This window comes from Heloderma suspectum, chromosome 8, assembly GCF_057233095.1.
Source record: "Heloderma suspectum isolate Gila_16-S chromosome 8, 16-S_ref, whole genome shotgun sequence".
NCBI classification, from domain to species: Eukaryota; Metazoa; Chordata; class Lepidosauria; order Squamata; family Helodermatidae; genus Heloderma; species Heloderma suspectum.
The window spans coordinates 12692944-12712127 of NC_139465.1; the positions used below are offsets into that span (position 1 = coordinate 12692944).

The 19184-nt window shown below is 43.5% G+C and overlaps 1 protein-coding gene across 16 annotated transcripts in view; it reads left to right on the forward strand.

The window, feature by feature from the left end:
• RPGRIP1L (RPGRIP1 like) overlaps positions 1-19184 on the forward strand; it is a 108456-nt gene that overhangs the window by 25828 nt on the left and 63444 nt on the right. For all 16 annotated transcript variants that reach the window (XR_014784725.1, XR_014784722.1, XR_014784724.1 and 13 more), the window contains exons 7-10: positions 4070-4175; positions 7194-7340; positions 8182-8255; positions 15783-15922. Coding sequence is in view for 11 of the 16 variants with exons in the window: in XM_084812906.1 (XP_084669032.1) it covers positions 4070-4175; positions 7194-7340; positions 8182-8255; positions 15783-15922 (467 nt within the window). In the remaining 5 variants the exon portion in view is untranslated. The remainder of the gene's footprint in view (positions 1-4069; positions 4176-7193; positions 7341-8181; positions 8256-15782; positions 15923-19184) is intronic.

Genomic DNA, 19184 nt, shown 5'->3' on the forward strand with positions numbered 1-19184 from the left:
TGTGTGTGTGTCCATCCCCTAACTCTTCATGTAGCATTTGCATGGGGAACATCGGGGGCCTTGCTTTACCTGTTGCTAGTCAATGCATACATTGAGGGCACTGTCCTGATGGCAGAACTAACAGTGCCAAACCTAAGTTATTCCAAGCAAATGAATGCAGTTTCATAATGGGCAGTATCCAGTGTTGCCAATTCACCAGCTCTAAACATGTTGCGCTAGTGGAAACGAGCACAGCCAGAAGCTAGCATTTGCTAGCGCAACCCAGGAAACTAGCCAAAACTACCACTTCTGCTGACTTGTCCCATTCTAGAAGCAGTAGTTTTGGCTAGTTTCCAGTTGTGCTAGAGGTTGTTCCCTCTAGCGCAGTGGCCACATTAGATACTGCCCAATCACTCTGACATACATATGCACAAAAGGGCACAATAACAGGAATCTTACTTTGTCAGGTCCAAGATGCGAATGCTGTGGAGGGGGACATTGACACTTTGTCATTGTCAAGGCATTTGCTTGTACAAGTTGCTGCTCTGGCATAACATCCACAGTAAGTTGGCAGCAGCAGCACAATTCCACAGGACCCAATAACGCTAGAAATGCAAGCCTGGTGCCTGATCTGAGGCGTTTATTTGCTGCTGCAGAACCTGTAGAAACCTGCCACAAGTGACCTTTCTCACACATTGCAAAAGTCTGCCCTGGATCAGCCCATCATGAACTCTTGCCAGTATCATGCTATGCAGAAGAAGTAATCCCTGGGCAATATGGCTAGCATGCAGATGGTTCTGGTCATCTTGGATTTTTCAGAGCAGCAGATGATTAATGCTGGATGAACCTGTCTTGTGATTTGCTCATCTGGAGCATTTGGCAATATATATTTTTTCTAAATGCATAACACAGCTTTCTTGGGCTACTTGTTTTTCCTTCATGATAATTTCATGGTTCTGTTATTTGCTGGGGACTAGTGCTCAAGCTAAAACATTTTAACTCTGCCTGGCTACATTTTTGCAAGCTGCTAATCTCCAAGGTCACTTAATTTGCAGATCTTTCAGATCAGGGTGATTTAATCCATAGCCATGGAGAAGCAAGGTGGGAATATTATGCTTTCTTGGCCACATGTTGTCGTTTCCCCCAGAAGGGAATTTGTTTTCTGTAGCTAGAACATGCAGGATGTTCTGTGTTGCTATAGTTGTCAGAATTAAAAGTCAGAATCAAAATATTTTACTTTCCTTGTGGCACACATGAAACACTTACAAAATCAGTATATATCAGACAGTGAAATGTAAGAGGTAACTGTGGTTTCCTGCTCCAAGAAAAAGCCACAAGAAGCCTTGGCTTGTATGCTCCCCCCTTTCCCCCCACCTTTTGTATGCCAGAGAAGGATATCACTTTAACCATAGTTCCCCACAACAGGGGAACTCAGGGAACTGTGGTTTGTTTAGACTATGGCTAGTGCAACAAAGCAAAGAGGACCTAAAGAGCCTCTTGTTGAGGGTGAAAGAGGAGAGTGCAAAAGCTGGTTTGAAACTCAACATTAAAAAAACTAAGATCATGGCATCTGGCCCCATCACTTCCTGGCATATAGAAGGGGAAGAAATGGAAGCAGTGACAGATTTTATTTTCTTGGGCTCCAAGCAGACGGTGACTGTAGCCATGAAACTGAAAGACGCTTGCTCCTTGGGAGGAAAGCTATGGCAAACCTAGACAGCATAGTAAGAAGCAGAGTCATCACCTTGCCGACAAAGGTCCGTATAATCAAAGCTATGGTTTTCCCATTAGTAATGTATGACTGTGAGAGCTGGACTATAAGGAAGGCTGAGCACCGAAGAATTTGTTGCTTTCGAACTGTGATGCTGGAGAAGACTCTTACAAGTCCCCTGGGCTGCAAGGAGATCAAATCAGTCCATCCTAAAGGAAATCAACCCTGACTGCTCATCAACCCTGACTGCTCATTGGAGGGACAGATACTGAAACTGAAGCTCAAATATTTTGGCCACCTAATGCGAAGAGGAAAGTCACTGGAAAAGACCCTGATGCTGGGAAAGATTGAAGGCAAAAGGAGAAGGGGACGGCAGAGGATGAGATGGCTAGATAGCATCACCGATGCAATGAATATGAACTTGAGCACGCTCCGGGAGAGAGCGGAGGACAGGAAGGCCTGGCGTGCTATGGTCCATGGGGTCACGAAGAGTCAGACATGACTTAACGACTGAATAACAACGAAGTGCAACAAGCAAGGATATGAAGACATAGCTTGATCCTGCATTGTTCTCATTAACCAAAGTTTAATCAAATGACAGATCCCTGACTTTGGATGTTATGAGGAACTCTGATTAGTTTAAAATCAGAAGTAGACACTTTTTATCTCTTTCCTCTGCCACACAAAAGAGGAGGAGAGGGGAGGGCAAAGTATGCAACTTGTTCTTTTAGCGCAGTGGTAGGGAACATTTGACCCTCCAAATGTTGTTGCGCTGCAAATCCCATCAGTCCTAGCCAGCACAGCCAATGGTGAGGAATGATGGGAGTTTCAATCCAATAACATCTGGAGGACCACATGTTCCCCATCCTGTTGTAGCGGGAAACCATGATTTCCTGCTACGTCTGAACCTGGCCAACGACTGTTGAATATACTGGTTAATGTTGATTACCAGGAGTCATTGTGCTTACATCTGCACACCATGAATGTCATTCTTTTCCACTCCTTTTATTTAAAAATAAGGAGGAACTCCTGTAAAGCTTCTTCGAAGACATCCTTGCGATTTGTTTGATGTAAGGAACAAGATTAATAAAAATATGGATTTGCATTAAAGTTTTTAGTGTTAGCATCAGACAATGTTGCTGTCTCTCTGCTTGCTACAACTGTTTTAAGGCTGCAATAGAGCAGTTTCTTGGGCAGGATTCCTGGTTTGTGAAGTTTTTAGTCTTCTCTGTAAGGAGAGTTGACCGGGTAAAGCCAAAACACAATGGACTCTGAGATTGGTGGGGGGGGGGGGGAGAGATTAAAACAGTATTTCAAGTCCTCAGCTGGTTTACAGATGTGCAAGCTTTGTAGTCTAATTTCTGGTTCTAGCATGGCAATGGGACAATTTTTCCAATATGTCTATAACAGATAAGTATGGAGGAGAAACCATGTATTTCAAGATGTGAGATTCTATTCTGATGTTTATCACGCTTTATTTGGTATTAGCAGTTAAAATCAATTCAGGGTTTCCTTTAAAACATTTTTTTGTTCAGAATACATGCAAAAACAATAATAATGAGGTCCCCCAGCACCATTCAAGGGATACATTTTTGAAAGCATATCTGTATTTAGCTGTGTGATGACTTTTAACAAGATTAAATAGTGACTTTTCAATTGAATCTTGGCAGGGGAAATTTATAACAGAATCTCAGCCATATAGAATTTCGGTCAAGATGGTCATCGTTAAGATACATCTGCAGCTTGTTTGAATGCCAAGCTCAGGGCATTATCTGTGTAAAATGCTAAGTCACTTGCCTTGGAAATACTTTCAGAAAGTTTTTTTTAAGTTCCAGAAGGAAACTACAGTAAATAGTAATTCCCTGACATCAGAAGTTTAGAAGAAAGTGGCTAGATATTAAAAACAAATTATCTGTTTATTGTAAGCATAAGCTTGTTCCATTCACCACAGTATCGGCTTATGTTTGATAGCATAAAACAGAGGTAGGCAATCTGGTGCCCTTCAGATGTTTTGGTCTACAACTCCTATAATCCCTGTCCATTGATAATCCTGGCTGGGGCTGATGGGGGCTGTAGTCCAAAACACCTAGAAGGCATTAGGCCAGCTACTTCTGAATAAACCAATGCATCCAAATAATGAGTATTGTTCAAATATCTTCTAGTAAAATGTGGACGTATTTAAGAATCTATATTATACTGAATTTTAAGGAAAGAAATTAAGTTGGCAATTACACACCTCTCCCCGACTCTATCTGAGAATTAAAGAGCCATGAAGAATCAATTTTCAAAGGTCTTAAATTTTCCAGGGCAAAACTAACAACTATAGATTGTAGTATAGATCTCATCAAGACTCTCTCTTTTTAAATATATATTTTGAAGGTTAAGCATTCGGGACAACGTTGAAATGATTAAGCTCCACAAACAGTTGGTAGAGAAAAGCAATGAGTTTGCAGCAATGGAAGAAAAAATTCTGCAGCTTCAGGAGGTATGGAAAGACATAGAATTCTATGCATACTTACTAGGAAGTAAATTCCATTAAGCTCCAGTGGACTTATTTCAGAGTAAACATGTTTAGAGAGAGACTTCCTTGTTTCATGGGCAAAAGTACAATACTGATCTACACATCAAGGCTGCAGTCCTATATATAGTTACCTGGGAGTATGTCCCCTTGAACGCAGAGGACTTACTTCTGAGTAGACAAGTTTTAGGAACGCACTGTAAATAAAATTTAATTTAGAATGTATGTATTACACTTAGGAACAGATGAGTATGTATACTAGCAATGCAGTCCTATACATCTCAGGAACAATCTCCATTGAATTTAATGGCATTCACTCCCAGGTAAGTGTGTGTACAGCAGGGATGGGGAACCTATGTGCCTCCAGATGTTTTTGGACTGAACTCCCGTGATCCTTGATTATCGGCCATGTTGTCTGGGAATGATGGGAGTTGGAATTCAGCATCATGTTCCTCACCCCTGGTATATAGATTGCAGCCTGAAATGCAAACACTGATTGTATAAAACATCCAACTATAAATATTTATTTTATGTATTTATTAAAACATTTCTGTTCCACATTTCAGCTCCAAAGTAGAGCACCCATAGTAGCTAATACTTTTAGTTAGATATTACAGGTTGTTGTTGTTTTTAAAAAGGTTAAAACACAATACGAATATACTATCTACCTATCTCATAACTTTTTAGAACTGTCGCAGAATTTTTAGAACTAAAAATTTTAGAACTAAAAATGTACAATCTTATGCACATTTATATGGAAGTTTAGTCCAGCTGAGTTCAGTGGAGGCTTACTCATGAGTAAGCATTCATAGGATTACAGCCTTACTCAATTAATTGTATTGTAATCCATACAATTAATTGATTACGGGTGCAGTTTTATGCATGTTTAGCATGGCTGGCTGGGGAATGCTGGGAGTTGTAAGACTTATTTGTGATTAAACATGCATAAAATTGCACCCTAAATGTGTATAATTTTGTATATGACTGAAGCAATGGCCAGGATCTCAAGAACTACTTTAGGTGAGTTCAAGGCCCCATGGTTTGTTTTTTTTCTTTGAACATCAGATCTCTATGCCATACAGTAAACTGCACCTGAAACTAGTCATAGAACTAGTTGTGAAGCTTTTTGGATCCGGGCCAATCATTTTGAAGGGGAAAAAAAGCATGCTTTGTTCTTAGGTGGTATACAACAATTAAAAATAATGAAACCCTACAACAATAAAAACAAGAATATTAAAAACAGTAAAACGTTAAAACATTAAAACATTAAAAACAACACATTTTTAAATGCTAAATTGAAAAGATGTATCTTGACACTCTTTCTAAAGGCCAAGAGAGTGGGGGCCAGTCATAATTCTTGAGGGAGCACATCCCGTCATTTGGGGCAACAAAGGGGAAAGCCCTTTCATGCGTGCCCGACAAATGGCCCTCTGTGGGTAATGGTGCCTTCAAAAGAGCTCTCCTGAAGATCTTAATACTCAGGCAGATTCATAGCAAGTCAGGCAGTCCCTTAGATAGCTAGTTCCTAAACCACTTAGGGTGCAATCCTATCTAGATAGACGGCTGCCTCCAAAATTGGAGGCAACTGCCTATCCAAAGCAAGGCAGGAGAAGCACGGGGGGATTGTTCCCTCTGCGCCTCTCCTGCCGTGCTATTCCTGCTAGACAGCCGATTTCAGCTGTCTAGCCACAGGGGGGCTGAGTGGGAGAGGAGGCTGCTGTACGACACATAGGATGTGTTGTACACGCAGATCTGCTCTCCCTGCCCCAGACCACCCCCAGCCCTGCCTCTTTTCAGCCGCTCCACACTCCTCTTCTGAGCGCGGAGCACAGGGCTTCTCTGTACTGCCTGCGAGGCAGCGCAGACATGGGGGGAGGTTGGTTTTCTAGGAACCAACCTCAGAGCGCAGGCTCTGAGGTCGGTTCCCGGAAAACAACATATCCTATGGCCGTCTAGCTGCTGTCTAGCCTCCATAGGATTGCTCCCTTAGGGTGTAAGACCAGCACCTTGAATGGCACCTGGAAAGCAACTGGCCACCAGTGCAGGTGTTTCAGGACATGTGTAATATGGCCCCGATACCATGCACTGGTTAATTCGTGTTTTATCAGGACATTTTTCTATAGCTTACAAACTCTATACCAGTAATACTGTCATGGCATAGCTGCTTGGAAGATTTGAAGCCTCTCTTCTCTCCAAAGCCCCATCAGTTGCAGGCTTGTATATTTGTCTGCTGATTATCACTATGGCAATATGAAATAGCCAACGGACCTGAAACACCACAGCACAATAGCCCCATTACTCTATCTGGGACTTGTAGCAACTGATGTTCTAAGAACTCCGGTGTTATCAAAGCCCTGCAAATTGTGATGTGCACAGTAATGTCTAAAGCAAAATAACCAGACATGCAGATTTTTGAAACGAGGTTACACAGCTAAAACTTTTCAGATGTCCTACAGCAGAGTGGAATCAGATTTTTAAAAAGACACTAACTTTCTTTTAATTAAATCTTAACAATGCAACTCTGTTGAAAGGAATTAAGAGCATAAATGAAACATCAGCTAGTGGGTTAGCAGTGAAATGACAAGAGCTGCATGGACATATTTGTGGTCAGGTTCATTTTTGCTAGCTACTGTAGTGTTTTGGTCAGCATGTCCAAACCACAGCAACCACAGTAAAATGCTTTAATTGCTAAACAGATGTCTGTCTTGGTTCATCTCATCACAGCTGAACTAGGAGGGGTTAGCGTTCAAAAGAGAGGGAAGGAAGGACACCATCCACCCTCTTACTTGCCATATCTAATGACATTGTGTCAAACCCATGGCAAGAGCATCTCCTGTTGACTGGATTGAGATTGCACCTCAAACGTTGAGAAAAAAACATTTGACTCTGAATACATATCCTATATCCAAGGATAGTGACTACAACCAAACATTATTCACCCAGCACCAACTTTGACTGCTTTCTCTCCCCCATCGTGCACCATAGAACCAAAAGAATCTTAAAGCAAGTCATGATGCACTAATGGCAAAGGGAGACGAGCTCAATTTGCAGCTTAAAGAAGAGCGTGCCAAGTGCCTCCACCTTGAGAGAGAATTGCAGGCCACAATGTTTTCAAAGCGACGCTTAGAAGAGGTGAGGCGAAGTCTTCTGGGCAAATGTTAACAGAGTCTTTCTACAGTGCTCTAAACTGAGGCTGCAGGGGGTAGGTTTTGTTTTGTGCCAGGGACCATGGAGTAAGAGGGTCTTATTTGGCTTATTAGCAGAAATCTGGCAAATGCATAGCTGGCAGATTTACAATACTTATCCTCTGATGTTCTTACAGCTCATTCACAGTACATATTTTCCATACTATGTATATTATTCCTACCTCTGTTTTGATTGTTGTTACTATACAGTAAGATCCATATGAATTTGAGCCATCTGAATGGGTCAAACACCCAAAAGACTATCTGGTTGATACAAAAGTCTATGTGGTTGATATCCTGGAGCTCCTCATAGGCAGTTGGCCCTTTGTAGGCACTATATTTGTCAAAGTCGTTTGCTGAAGTCTACTGCTAACTTAGTCCTATAGCTAAAGTAATTGTATATATAATGGGTGGAAAATACTCATCTGACTCCCACCCATAGAGCCGAAGAAATGTTAAGGTTTGGGGGAACAACATGACTCATCCCATCCTGTTAACATGTTTATACACACAAAAGGAGAAAGTTGTTCAAACATGGGCATACATTTCTTAGTAAAAAAAAAAACATTTTTTGTTAATCTTCTCGACTGGTGTGCCATCCCAGTCTGCCTTGCTCTTCTGTGAAATCAGAGCAGTTAATGTGATGTGAGAGCTAATCAGTCACTCACTGGAAGAAAATGAAAACACCCCATACACCCCAAACACTAGCCAAAAAAACATATGCATGTTGGTAATGGTTACTTTTTTGTTTTCAGTTGCATCACTTCTAACATTCTTCTTCATTCCAGCTGCAAGATAGAATTAATGATTTGGAAAAAGAAAGGGACCTTTTAAAAGAAAACTATGATAAATTATATAACAGGTAAATTATAAATGATAGCAATTGTTTTAACAGCGTTATGGGGTAAGGGCATGCAGAGTGGGACTAGATGACATGTGGGTTGGGAATTGTGGAAGCAGTTACTAATGCCCTGTAATGGGAGCAGGCAACTTGTAGCCCTCCAGATCTTTTGGCCTACAGTGCCCACCTACCCTAGCTGGCATAGCCAGTGGTGAGTGATGGTGGGAGTTGTCAGGAGGGCCACAAGTTGCCCACCCCTGCCCTAGGACAGTAGATTTTAGAATTTCTATCTTCAGGGTACTGCTTCCACATTGGCTTTTCTGCCAATTAACCCATGCATGTTACATAGGATTGTGGGAACTGTTCTAGAGTAGGCACACACTTCAAGCAGGACACTGGGCAGTTCTTTGGGGAATCATTTTGGCCCCATATGAATTGAGTGTGCCATAGTTCATTGGTCTTCAGCTTTTACAAGTGGGTTATCCCCTTTCCTGTGGTGGGTCTTACAAGCAGCAATGCCATCAATTCTGTGTGTGTGTGTGTGTGTGTGTGTGTGCGTGCGCGCGCGCGTGTGTGTGTAGAGTCATCTCCAAGAATAGGGAGAATAGAGTTTGGAGAAAAAGACAGAAGGAGAAACACTGGGTGGAGGGCAGCTCAGTAATGATAGAAAACCGTCTTAAATGCACACTTCTTTGCCATTACTGATCTTCTGGTTTGAAAAGCATTGTTAAAAATGCTTGGAAGATTACAATAATGGTAAAGGTCCAATGTATCAGTGGGCTCAATGAGTTCTGCATAACTAATTATACTTTAGACTTGGGTTTCAAGAACAGCAGCCCTGCCCAACACTGCATGATAAAAGGCTTTTGAAAACTGATTGGAGTTGCAAATGCCATTTGCAATATACCGAGGAGGTCTGTTATTCTAAGAAGAAGAAATCCTGCTGGGTGTGTGCAAGTCCTTGGGCTAACCTAAAATATCCATTTATTTTTAGACTTATATGCTACTATTATAGCGCCTCAAAGTGATTAAAGCAGCTCTTGGTACTCAGTACCAAAGCCACTCACTCAAGGAGCTTGCGCTGAACCACTGGAATGTGGTTGCGCTGAACCACTGGAGTGGAACCACTTCCCCACTCCACTTTCAACTGCGGACTCCTCGTTGTATCACAGGCTGCTTTGTAAGCTCTCTCAATTGCAAAAGCAGTTGGTCCCAGTTGGTGTGGGGGGGGGGGGAGTCTAAAGACCTCCCCACTCCCACCCCAGGGCTGACCAAACTAATTTGGCGATTCTTTGGATCGTGGCCAAAGCTAATCCACAGGAGTTTCTAGCAAAGGAAAAGAGAGCCCTATGATGTTAGTCATTGTTTTGCAGCCTTGGAACAGAAGGGAATTGGGCCTTGCATTCTGCAGCAATTTTGGCACTGTTTTCCAGAGTTACTGGTTTTAAATGCAACTGTCCCTTTATGCGTGAAGCAGTCCATTTCAGACAGCAAATTACAGCAGAGCACAGGGCACTTTTCCTTGCCTCCACCTTAGACCTCAATGTCTCTGTTTCCTTTTTTAAAAAAGGACCCCGGTCCAGAGCAGCGCAGGGTGTCGTTTTGACTTTTCAGGTGCCAAGACGCCTGAGGCTGGCACTGTGGCTACACACTTGATATTTATGTAAAGACACTCCAAGGTAATAGCCTGTGTAAATTCTGTCAGCAATGCTTAATATCACATAAATAAAAAATTAGGAGGCTAAACCTAGTGAACATGAAACGAGATAGGGCATTGAATTCATTTTCTGGTGCCGAAGAGAAAATTGAAGCAATTACAGTCAATTTGCAGAGGCTTAATGAGGAAACACCTGACCATGGAGCAGGACTGACTGGGAGAAGAATCCTCCATTTGTAGGAGATGTGAGTTGTGCTCTTGATCAAAGGAGAAGATAACTTCTTCCTGTTCCATTGAAGATGGTGTTAATATATTTCAAATGCAAAGGTTTTTTGTTGTGGGGATGTGGGAGAGAGGAATATATATTTATTCCTATGGCCTCATGTCATGTCCAGTGTAACTGCCTGCCAGGTTGCTTTACAACAGGGGTACAGAACCTCTTCCAGTCCGAGGGCTGGAATCCATTTCGGAGAAGCTCTCGGGGGCCGCATTCCAGTGGTGGGCAGGGCTGAAGGCAATGGGGGTGGGGTGAAAAATAGCAGCCTATTTTAGCTTAAAGCTCTTCCTGCCAGTAACTTAACCTTAGGAGAGGCATTTCAACCTTTTAGAAAGGGCAAAAAAAAAACCTGCACAAAAGCTGGGAAACCACCAGATGATCATGGTTGGGAGAAAGTGGGTGGGGCTGGGGAAAGGGGACATGGCATTCTAGGGGACCCTGGAGGGGCACATTCAGCCCCCGGGCTCGGGGTTCTAAACTCCACTTCAGAAACATCAGCATATGTTTCCAGTATATGTGGTACGGGAGCATAGTCCAGATTGCACCCTTTTACAAGACACGGAGGTGACAATGTGATTCCTTATGTCTAGGGCACCAACCAATGCAAGAGCTTATAAATGGCTTAATCTTTATTTTATTTATATAAAACATTTATATACTGCCCTTTGTCATATGAGATTTCATGGCAATGTACGGCATGAAAACCAATACAATAACACCCCGCCCCCCGAAAAGGAATAAAAGCAGCAGATAAAAATCTTTAAAACCCTCGAATAACTCCTTGCTCAGTTTGAAAGTTGAAATGTGTTAAAATGCCTAGCTAGTTTGGCAGTTCTATGGATCATGGCTGAAGTTAATCCACAGGAATTTCTAACAAAAGAAAAGAAGAGCCTATAATGGGTAAACAAAAATGTGTTTGCCTGGCACCAAAGTGATAGCAGTATTGGCACAGGCACCAGGCAAACCTCCTTGGGCAGGGCATTCCATAACAGTGGCACCACTGTCAAAATGGCCCTCTCTCCTGTGAATGTCCATAGCCCCTTGGATAGAACAGGTACTTGGAGAAGGACCTCCTTAGAACATGGACAAGTTGATATGGGAGTAGGCACTCCTTCTGCCCTTTAACTAACTGATTAAATTCAAGTAAATCTGCATATTACGAGAACCTCTGTATAACTGCTTATTGGAGAGAAAGCAAGGAGATGAAACAATCTAATAAGCAAATGCTGCTTCTGGTTGTTAGCCCCCCCCCCCCCCCCGCCACCTATCTTTGATTTTTTTTTCCATCTCCTCTTATGAACCAAAATAACCTCAAAGAAATAAATTTGTGCCTTTGATGAAAAATTGCCCTCTCCAGTGAAAATTGGGCCCCACCAAGTTCTTTTTGATTTATCTACTATTTAAATTTTGCAACCCTGTTTTGCATAACCTTTAGAGACAAGACCGCAGTTGTGACCACTGCGGCTTATTCATTCAAACTTCCATTTGGATCGGAGGTCAATGCATGATATCACAGGAACACAGGGTGCTGCCTTATACCATAGTGGTTTATTTAGCTCTGTATTGATCCAATACCGGTCGATTTAGCTCAGTATTGTCTATCAGGATAGAGTGTTCTTGCGAGATTACTGGCCCACATTTCTAGTTTCATCAAGGGGCAGTCCTGAAGTACCATAGTGGAGGAGTACCACTAGGCAGGTAACACCTACAGTGAAGTGAGCGTGCCATGTGTGCTCCTCATAATGTTGGGGCCTTATTCATATGGTCCTCCTTGCTGTTTGGAGGGGAGGAGGGATCACATCAATGAGATGGACAAATGTTTCTATCTCTGGTCCATAGGAAGCTGCCGTATAACAGGTCAGGCCATTGATCCATCTAGCTCAATATTGTCTACACTGACTGGCAGCATCTCACCAGGGTTTCACGCAGGATTCTTTCCTAGCTCTTCCTGGAGATGCAAAGGATTCACCTGGGACTTTCTACCTGCCAGAGCATCTGCGCTACCTCTGAACTACAGTCCCTCCTTGTCATTTTTGCATGTTTTTACTCACATTTCCATTATTTTCTGTTTCTGCATTGATCTGCATTTATCATCTCAATCTATCTATTTACATGCAAATTATATGTATTTAAATGCAGGTTTTGGATATGTTTAAACTGCTGAGATCTGCAGTGCAACATTAGGAGGTGCACAAAATCTATTGCAGCCTGATGCCCTCCAGGTATTTTGAACTGCAACTCCTAGGATTCCTGACCATCGGGTATGCTGGCTCGGGCTGGTGGAAGTCCAACACATCTGAAGGGCACTAGGTTGGGAAAGGCTGATCTGTTGAGTAACTGACTTCTGGTCTGCACGTTCATCCGAGAGCTGCAGATCAGGACATTAAGTATGAGAAGTCACAGAGATCAAATCCTTCAAGGAACTACCTAACGTGTCCCAGGCCTCCCAAGTTCCTGTGTGTTCACGCACAAGTTTTTCAGTGCCATGGAGGAGAAGGGATTGTGCTGCTCTTCCAGCATGCCATTTCTTTTCTGCCCCCAACTGAATGTATGAGCCAGGACACTGAGAAGAAAAAGTAGTTTTATGAACTGAGCTTTGCTCTTTAAAACAAAACCAAAAAAGCTGCAGAAGTCCACAGTACGTCTGATTCAACTGCAAAATCTGATGGACAACAAATGTGGTGTTAGTTATATAACTTTGGAGCAGGGAGGGGGAATCCAAGAAACCAATCCCCCTTGAACAGACGAATTTCAGGCATTGTGTTCCTCTAATCCCATAATGCTGATCTGGTCCTGCATACCGTCCATGTAAAGGACATGGTATGCTGCACGCTCAGCCATTTATACATACCCAGATGGTTTCAAAATGCAGCAGGATAAAGTGAGCTCCAAAGAGATTCCACATGGATTCCAGTGGAATAAAGTCCTAAATGTAAAAGAGACGATAGCTGCAGAATAAATTTCAGAATGATTTTGTGCATCTTGAAAGTTAGCATTATGTGGATTTGGAGAAAGTGAATCCTAAATTGCTCTGAATTTAACCAGGGCCAGATTCCAAGGTTACTTTGGGGAAATGTACAAATGGCCATATGAGTGAATGTACACAAGCTTTTCTGACAAGTGAAAACTATAGTTGTGACCTTACATTGCAACAGTGCTCTGGAATAGTTGCAACTGGTTCCTCCTTATTAGTTCAGGTTTTCAGCCCACCCTAAGTTGCAAGATGGAATGTGTTTCTGTATCTCTTCTTACAAAAGCTATGTTGACGTGATCACTGTTACTCCCATCTTACAGATGGGAGAAACAGAGACTGAGAGAGAGAACAAGTTGCCCAATAACAAGTTGCCCAAAATCATCTGGTCCATGGCCAAGCAGGGCACCTTTCGTTGAGTATCAGTGTTATTTTTGAGGTACACCACCAAACTGCAAAGCAGGGTCAGTGCTCCAAAGACCAGATAGCAGGTTAAGCTGTTTAGGAAGATTTATATGTCATTGCAGCAGAGCAGGCAGGTAACTAATAAGTGTCATCAAACCAGGCACTTTGCCACGCACCTGATGACCTGTGGTGAGTAAAAAATCACCTCTAGATGACCAGGCAGTGAAGTGTCACAAAAGTGGGGTGTGTTGCCTTGGTGTCGTCGTCATTGTCCCCAGTTTGGGCCACAAATGACTAACACAGATACATTTAGGTAGGCAGCCTATTGAAAGTTTTTGTCGGCATGAACATATCCCACCCCCCACCCCAAATTCCTTTTTCTTTATTGTTCTGGGGGTTTTCTCTACCCCGCACTCCACTTCTCTGGGATTCTAGTTTAACTACAAGAATTTCTGAAATTAATTTCAGAATTGAAACATGAACAGTTTGTCACAGCTTTCAGTGCATTTGAATTCCCCCCCCCCCACACACATTGCACTGATAAAACACTGCAGAGGGGGGAAGTAATGTTTGATGTAATCGTATATTTGAATACATCAAAATTCGTTTCTGTGAGGCATTTTACTGCTGTGCTCATGTGCGCGCCTGTACCTTCGTAAAACACGACATGCAAAGCACCTTGATACAGTTATGTACAGCACATCAGTGTTGCTTTTTGCAGTGTTTTCTGGATGCACACCAGGGCACATATGCACTGGTGAAAATAGAGAGCAAAAGGAGACTTGATGCACCCATACATACAATCGCATCTCCTTTTTATGGTGTTTTATTAATGTGACACACACATAGGGAATGACAGGGAGAGGAAAGGCCCAAATGAACCAAAGGGCCTAACAGCTTTAGCAAACTGTGCATGCTCAGTAATCTATTTAAAAACCCCGAAATAAGCTGACCAAAGAAGAGTTCCTAGTGCGTTGGTTCCCTTTTCAAAATCCAGGGAGATACTTGTATGAGGAGAACGAGCCGCAGCTCAGCGGCAGAGCCCCTGCTTTGCATGCAGAAGGTTCCAGGTTCCATTCCTGGTATTTCCAGGTAGGGCTAGGAAAGAATCCTGCCTGAAACCCTGGAGAGCCGCTGCCGGTCTGTGTTGACAATACTGGGATAGATGGACCAAGGGTCTGACTCAGGATCAGGCAGCATGCTATGTTCTTAATTTGGGAGGTATCCCTTACTAGTCTTGTAGGCTATAGTAACCCCTCTGGATTTCTTCACCAGGCTGAATCAAACCCAACCCCTAGTGCTGCTCTAGGACCAGCGTGCAATTCCGAAACCACTGGCAAATCTCAAGGTGCCGCTAACCCTGAACACCCTCTGACTTTGAACTTTCAGTGGTTCCTTCAGCTGTTGTTTTGTTCTTTAGCTTCATCTTTGTGAAACCCCAGTATTGTCCTGCAAGGATGTTAAATAGTAGCACACGTTGTTCATGCTGGTTTTTGAGCTGTGAATCATTCGATGTAGACTCCTGTTTTCTTGAACCATCTTCAAGCTTTCTTCAAATGTTCTGCTCCTGGTTTCCTGGTCCTGTTAATGATGCACACGTTTGGTATAAGCCTATAAAGTGTAAAGAGGTTTTAATACATTTCAGAGGAACTGTTTTATGATACAAGAAGCACCACGACTTTGCTGCCAGCATTTCTTTGGTCAGGCAACCGCCTCTGGGCTTTCTCCCTTTCCCTCCCTCCCACCCACCCTGGTTCTTCAAAATGGATCAGGTGGATAATCACAGGCCTCTGTGTGGAGAGATCTCTGCATGGAAAGGACGGTTGTGTCAGTAGTCTGTTGCTGAGGTTTCGAGTGCTGGATTCCTCTGGAACAGACCCCTGAATTCCTTTCCTAGCCCCCACAAGCATTTGCACGCTGCCAACATTTCTGGCTCTGCAACTCTAAATTGAGGCCAGTCCCTTTGCTCATCCCACAAACCCTTTCATGTCCCACAACCGCAGCCTGAGAAAGGCGCCTCGGTTTCAACAGCAGCAGACCAGCATGTGTTTACTTAATTCCTAAGACATGATGACAATGATCTCCGCCACTAACATCGCTTTCCCCTCCTCCCCTTCTCCGTCTTTACTATTTTCTGGTGAAGCTGATTTCTGAGAGTTCCTCACATGCCATGTGTTGTTCTTTAATATTTTTTTTGGCGGGGGGGGGGGACTCCCCACCCTCCTCTTAATTCCTCAGTGCCTTCGGCATGACCCGTGACCAGCAATGGAAGTTAAAGGAACAGCAGCTGAAGCGGCAGATAGCTCAGCTGGAGGCTGCTCTAAAGTCGGATTTAGCAGACAAAAACGACATCCTAGACAGAATCAAAGCGGAACAAGGTACAGTGCTGCAAAGGAAGTTAGTGATAACTGCCCCGTCTGAGGTTTGCGAACGGGTTTCCGCTTTTTAACTGAGGAAAGGTGTGTATACAGGGATATAGGAATCTGTCTTGTATTAGGTTAGGCTGTTAGTCCATCTAGCCCAGCATTGTCTACTCCAGCGGAAAGGAACCTCAGGCCTGCAGGCCGAATCTGGCTCACATGAAATCCCAACCTGGCCCTCTGGCATTTCTGAGATGGCCACGCTCCTTCCCCAACCATCAATTGTTTAGTGGTTTCCTGGCTTTTGTGCAGTTTCTTTTTTTCCCATTCTAAAAAGTTGAAATGCCTCTCCTAAGGCTGAATTACTGGTAGTAAGAGCTTGAAGCTATAATATGTTGATATTTTTTTTGTATTTTGTCCCCACCCCTTTGTCCTTTGGCTCCACCCCCTTTCCCCCGGGACCCGCCTACCATTAGAATGTGGTCCCCAAGAGCTTCTCTGAAATTGAATTCGGCCCTCAGGCTGAAAGAGGTTCCCCAACCCTGGTGTATTCTGACTGTCAGTAGCTCTCCAGGACGTTGGACAGAGCCTTTCCCCATCACCTGCTACCTGATTATTTTTAACTGGATTTGTAGGGATTGAACCTGAGACCTTCTCCCAGGTGCCTGACTACTGAGGGTCCCTCCCTCAGCTTCCTATACTTGGGCCTTCAGTGACACAACGGGACCACAAGAGAGTGTTCTCAAAAACAGAGAGGTGGTGTACCGCAGAGCATCCCACGTAGACAATCTTTCTCAGTGGGTATGTCCATTTTACCTCCTCCATTGACCTCACGGTCCCCTGCCCCTGTAGAGCAGACTAGCAGAGGGGACAGCATAGGGCTGAGAACAGCATTGGTGTGTCTTGATGAGATACAGAGACAATTATGCACACAGGGCTGTGTGTCTTGGGTGGCCTTGTTCTCCCAAGCAGCAGATGTGGTGGTAAACCTGTATCTCAGAGGTCTACAACCCGCATGTGGCCCACTAACAGTGCCCTGGACACACACACACCCAGTGCTGCCAAATTCCCCCCCACCCCGGTACTCCCCACTCCCTCTCCCAGAGATCCTCATACAGATCACTCTTTCCCACTGCTGCTAACAACAAGGAAAGAGCAATTGTTGGAGTGTGTATGTGTGTACATGTGTGTGGCCCGCAGACCCTGAGCCAGCATCACATGCAGCCCTCTGGGCTGAAAAGATTGCACACCCTTGCTGTAGCTGGGCTGTACCATTTCAGACTGCAAGTGGGGTCTCACAAGATTTAATGTTTCTCTGTACTAAATTAAAAAAAAACACCCTCCTTTCCTTGGATGTCAGGGGGAAGGGGCTAGCCTTCACCCTGGCATGGTTGTATTTCTGTGTCCACCATGGACAAGGTGATAGGAAGGGAGTTGATAAAAAAAGTGGATCCTGGAGTTCACCAGCTTCTTTCCACAGAAGCTGATTTACAAATTGTGATTGTTTCTCCTGTCTCTTCCAACCCCCCTTCCTTCAATTTACCATTAGTGAACTACCATTTCAAAACTCCTTGTGTTCATTTAGATAACGCAGAAACGCTCTGGTTCCATGCTTGCTTTCCTCTGCTCCCCGTTCAATGTGCAGATTAGTTTCAGGTTTTGTGAACCTTTTGGTTAGAACATTTAAATGCAGCTTAATGTTTAAATTAATTGCAGGCTTAAGGGCCTCTTTATTCCAATTCCTCTTCTTTTTAACATGAATGCGTAGGTCAGCACCCTGTGCATATTGATTACAGATGATGATATTGCGCAAACAGGTTTTGACAGCTGTTTGTTTTACCAGTAGATTATCTCAATCTTTGTTTTCTTAAGCCCCCATTATTTTGTATGAGCAGGAAAAGATTCTCCGTACACAGTGCAGAATCTTGTTTAAGTTAGACAAAAAGCACAAGTAGCTGTGTTTGGTACAGTGGAACAGGGATAGTAAAACATATCTTTTTATCTTAAAATTGTTACTACAAGATACAGGTTCTAATGCCTAGCAAAAAAAAGAAATTCTTCACCCCACCCCATTTGTTTTGTGGAGAGTTCCTTTGTTTTTCAGTCCTGACAAAGGAGTGAACTCAAAGGTTTGCGTGGGTGGGTGGGGGAGGAGAGAGGCGAGGATTACTTCTGCGCTCCTCCCACTGTGCACAGGATGCCCGTCAGCCTCCGAGTTTGGAGGCTGATGGGCATCCCAATAGGATTGCACCCTAAAAGATTAACAGCACAACCTTATGCAGCTCTACTCAAAACTAAGTGTTTAAACTTAGTCATAGGTATGTGTGTATAGGATTGCAGCCTAAGTGGGCATCCATTTATTTCCTTCGTAAGACGCACTTAGTCAGTTACCTCTTGCCAGCTCTAATGCAAATGGCCTAAGCTAATGCTTGCACAATGACTTGACAATGTTCCTATAAACCTGTAAATGTCTCTATTCTAGAAAAGGAATGTATACACTCATAATAAATAGAGAGGCACTACTGTTTTTAAAAAGGAAAGGTTCCTCCTGTGCAAGCACCGAGTCATTGCTGACTCCTAGAGGGATACCGCTTGCGCTGGTGTTTTCATGGCAGGCTGTAGCGGGGTGGTTTGCCATTGCCTTCCCCAGTCGTGACTACCTTTCCCCCAGCAACCTGGGTACTCATTTTACCGACCTCGCAAGGATGGGAGGCTGAGTTGACCTGAGCCGGCTACCTGGGACCCAGCTTCCGCTGGGATCAAACTCGGGTCGTGGGGAGAGTTTCAGTTGCAATACTGCCGCCTACCACGCTGCGCCACACTGTTTTTAAAAGCATATTTTATTGATTTTTATTAACGATTCATGTTAAGAAGTACAGTTAATATGAGGGGAAAAAACAATGGATCTTACAACCCCCCACCCACACACACACACACATACACACACACACACACACACACACACAAACTACTCGGTGGATAATCCAGAGTATAGGTATGTAACCGCAAGAAAATGGGGTAGATTTCCAGTGGACAAACCTCTCTTATCAGAAAGATACACCATGTAGCAGATCAGTAAAGCATCTGTGTGTGTGTGATCACCCACTGTCCCCCAACCTCCCAAACTTAGCATGCAATCCTATACCCATGTTCAAGGTCAGCCCAACCATTAACCAGAGTGATGCAGTCACCGCAGGAAGTAGTAGATTTGGGGTATCACAAAAGGTCAGCAAATCGTTAGTTATTTACTTTGTGATTATTGTATTTCTACTGCCAAAAA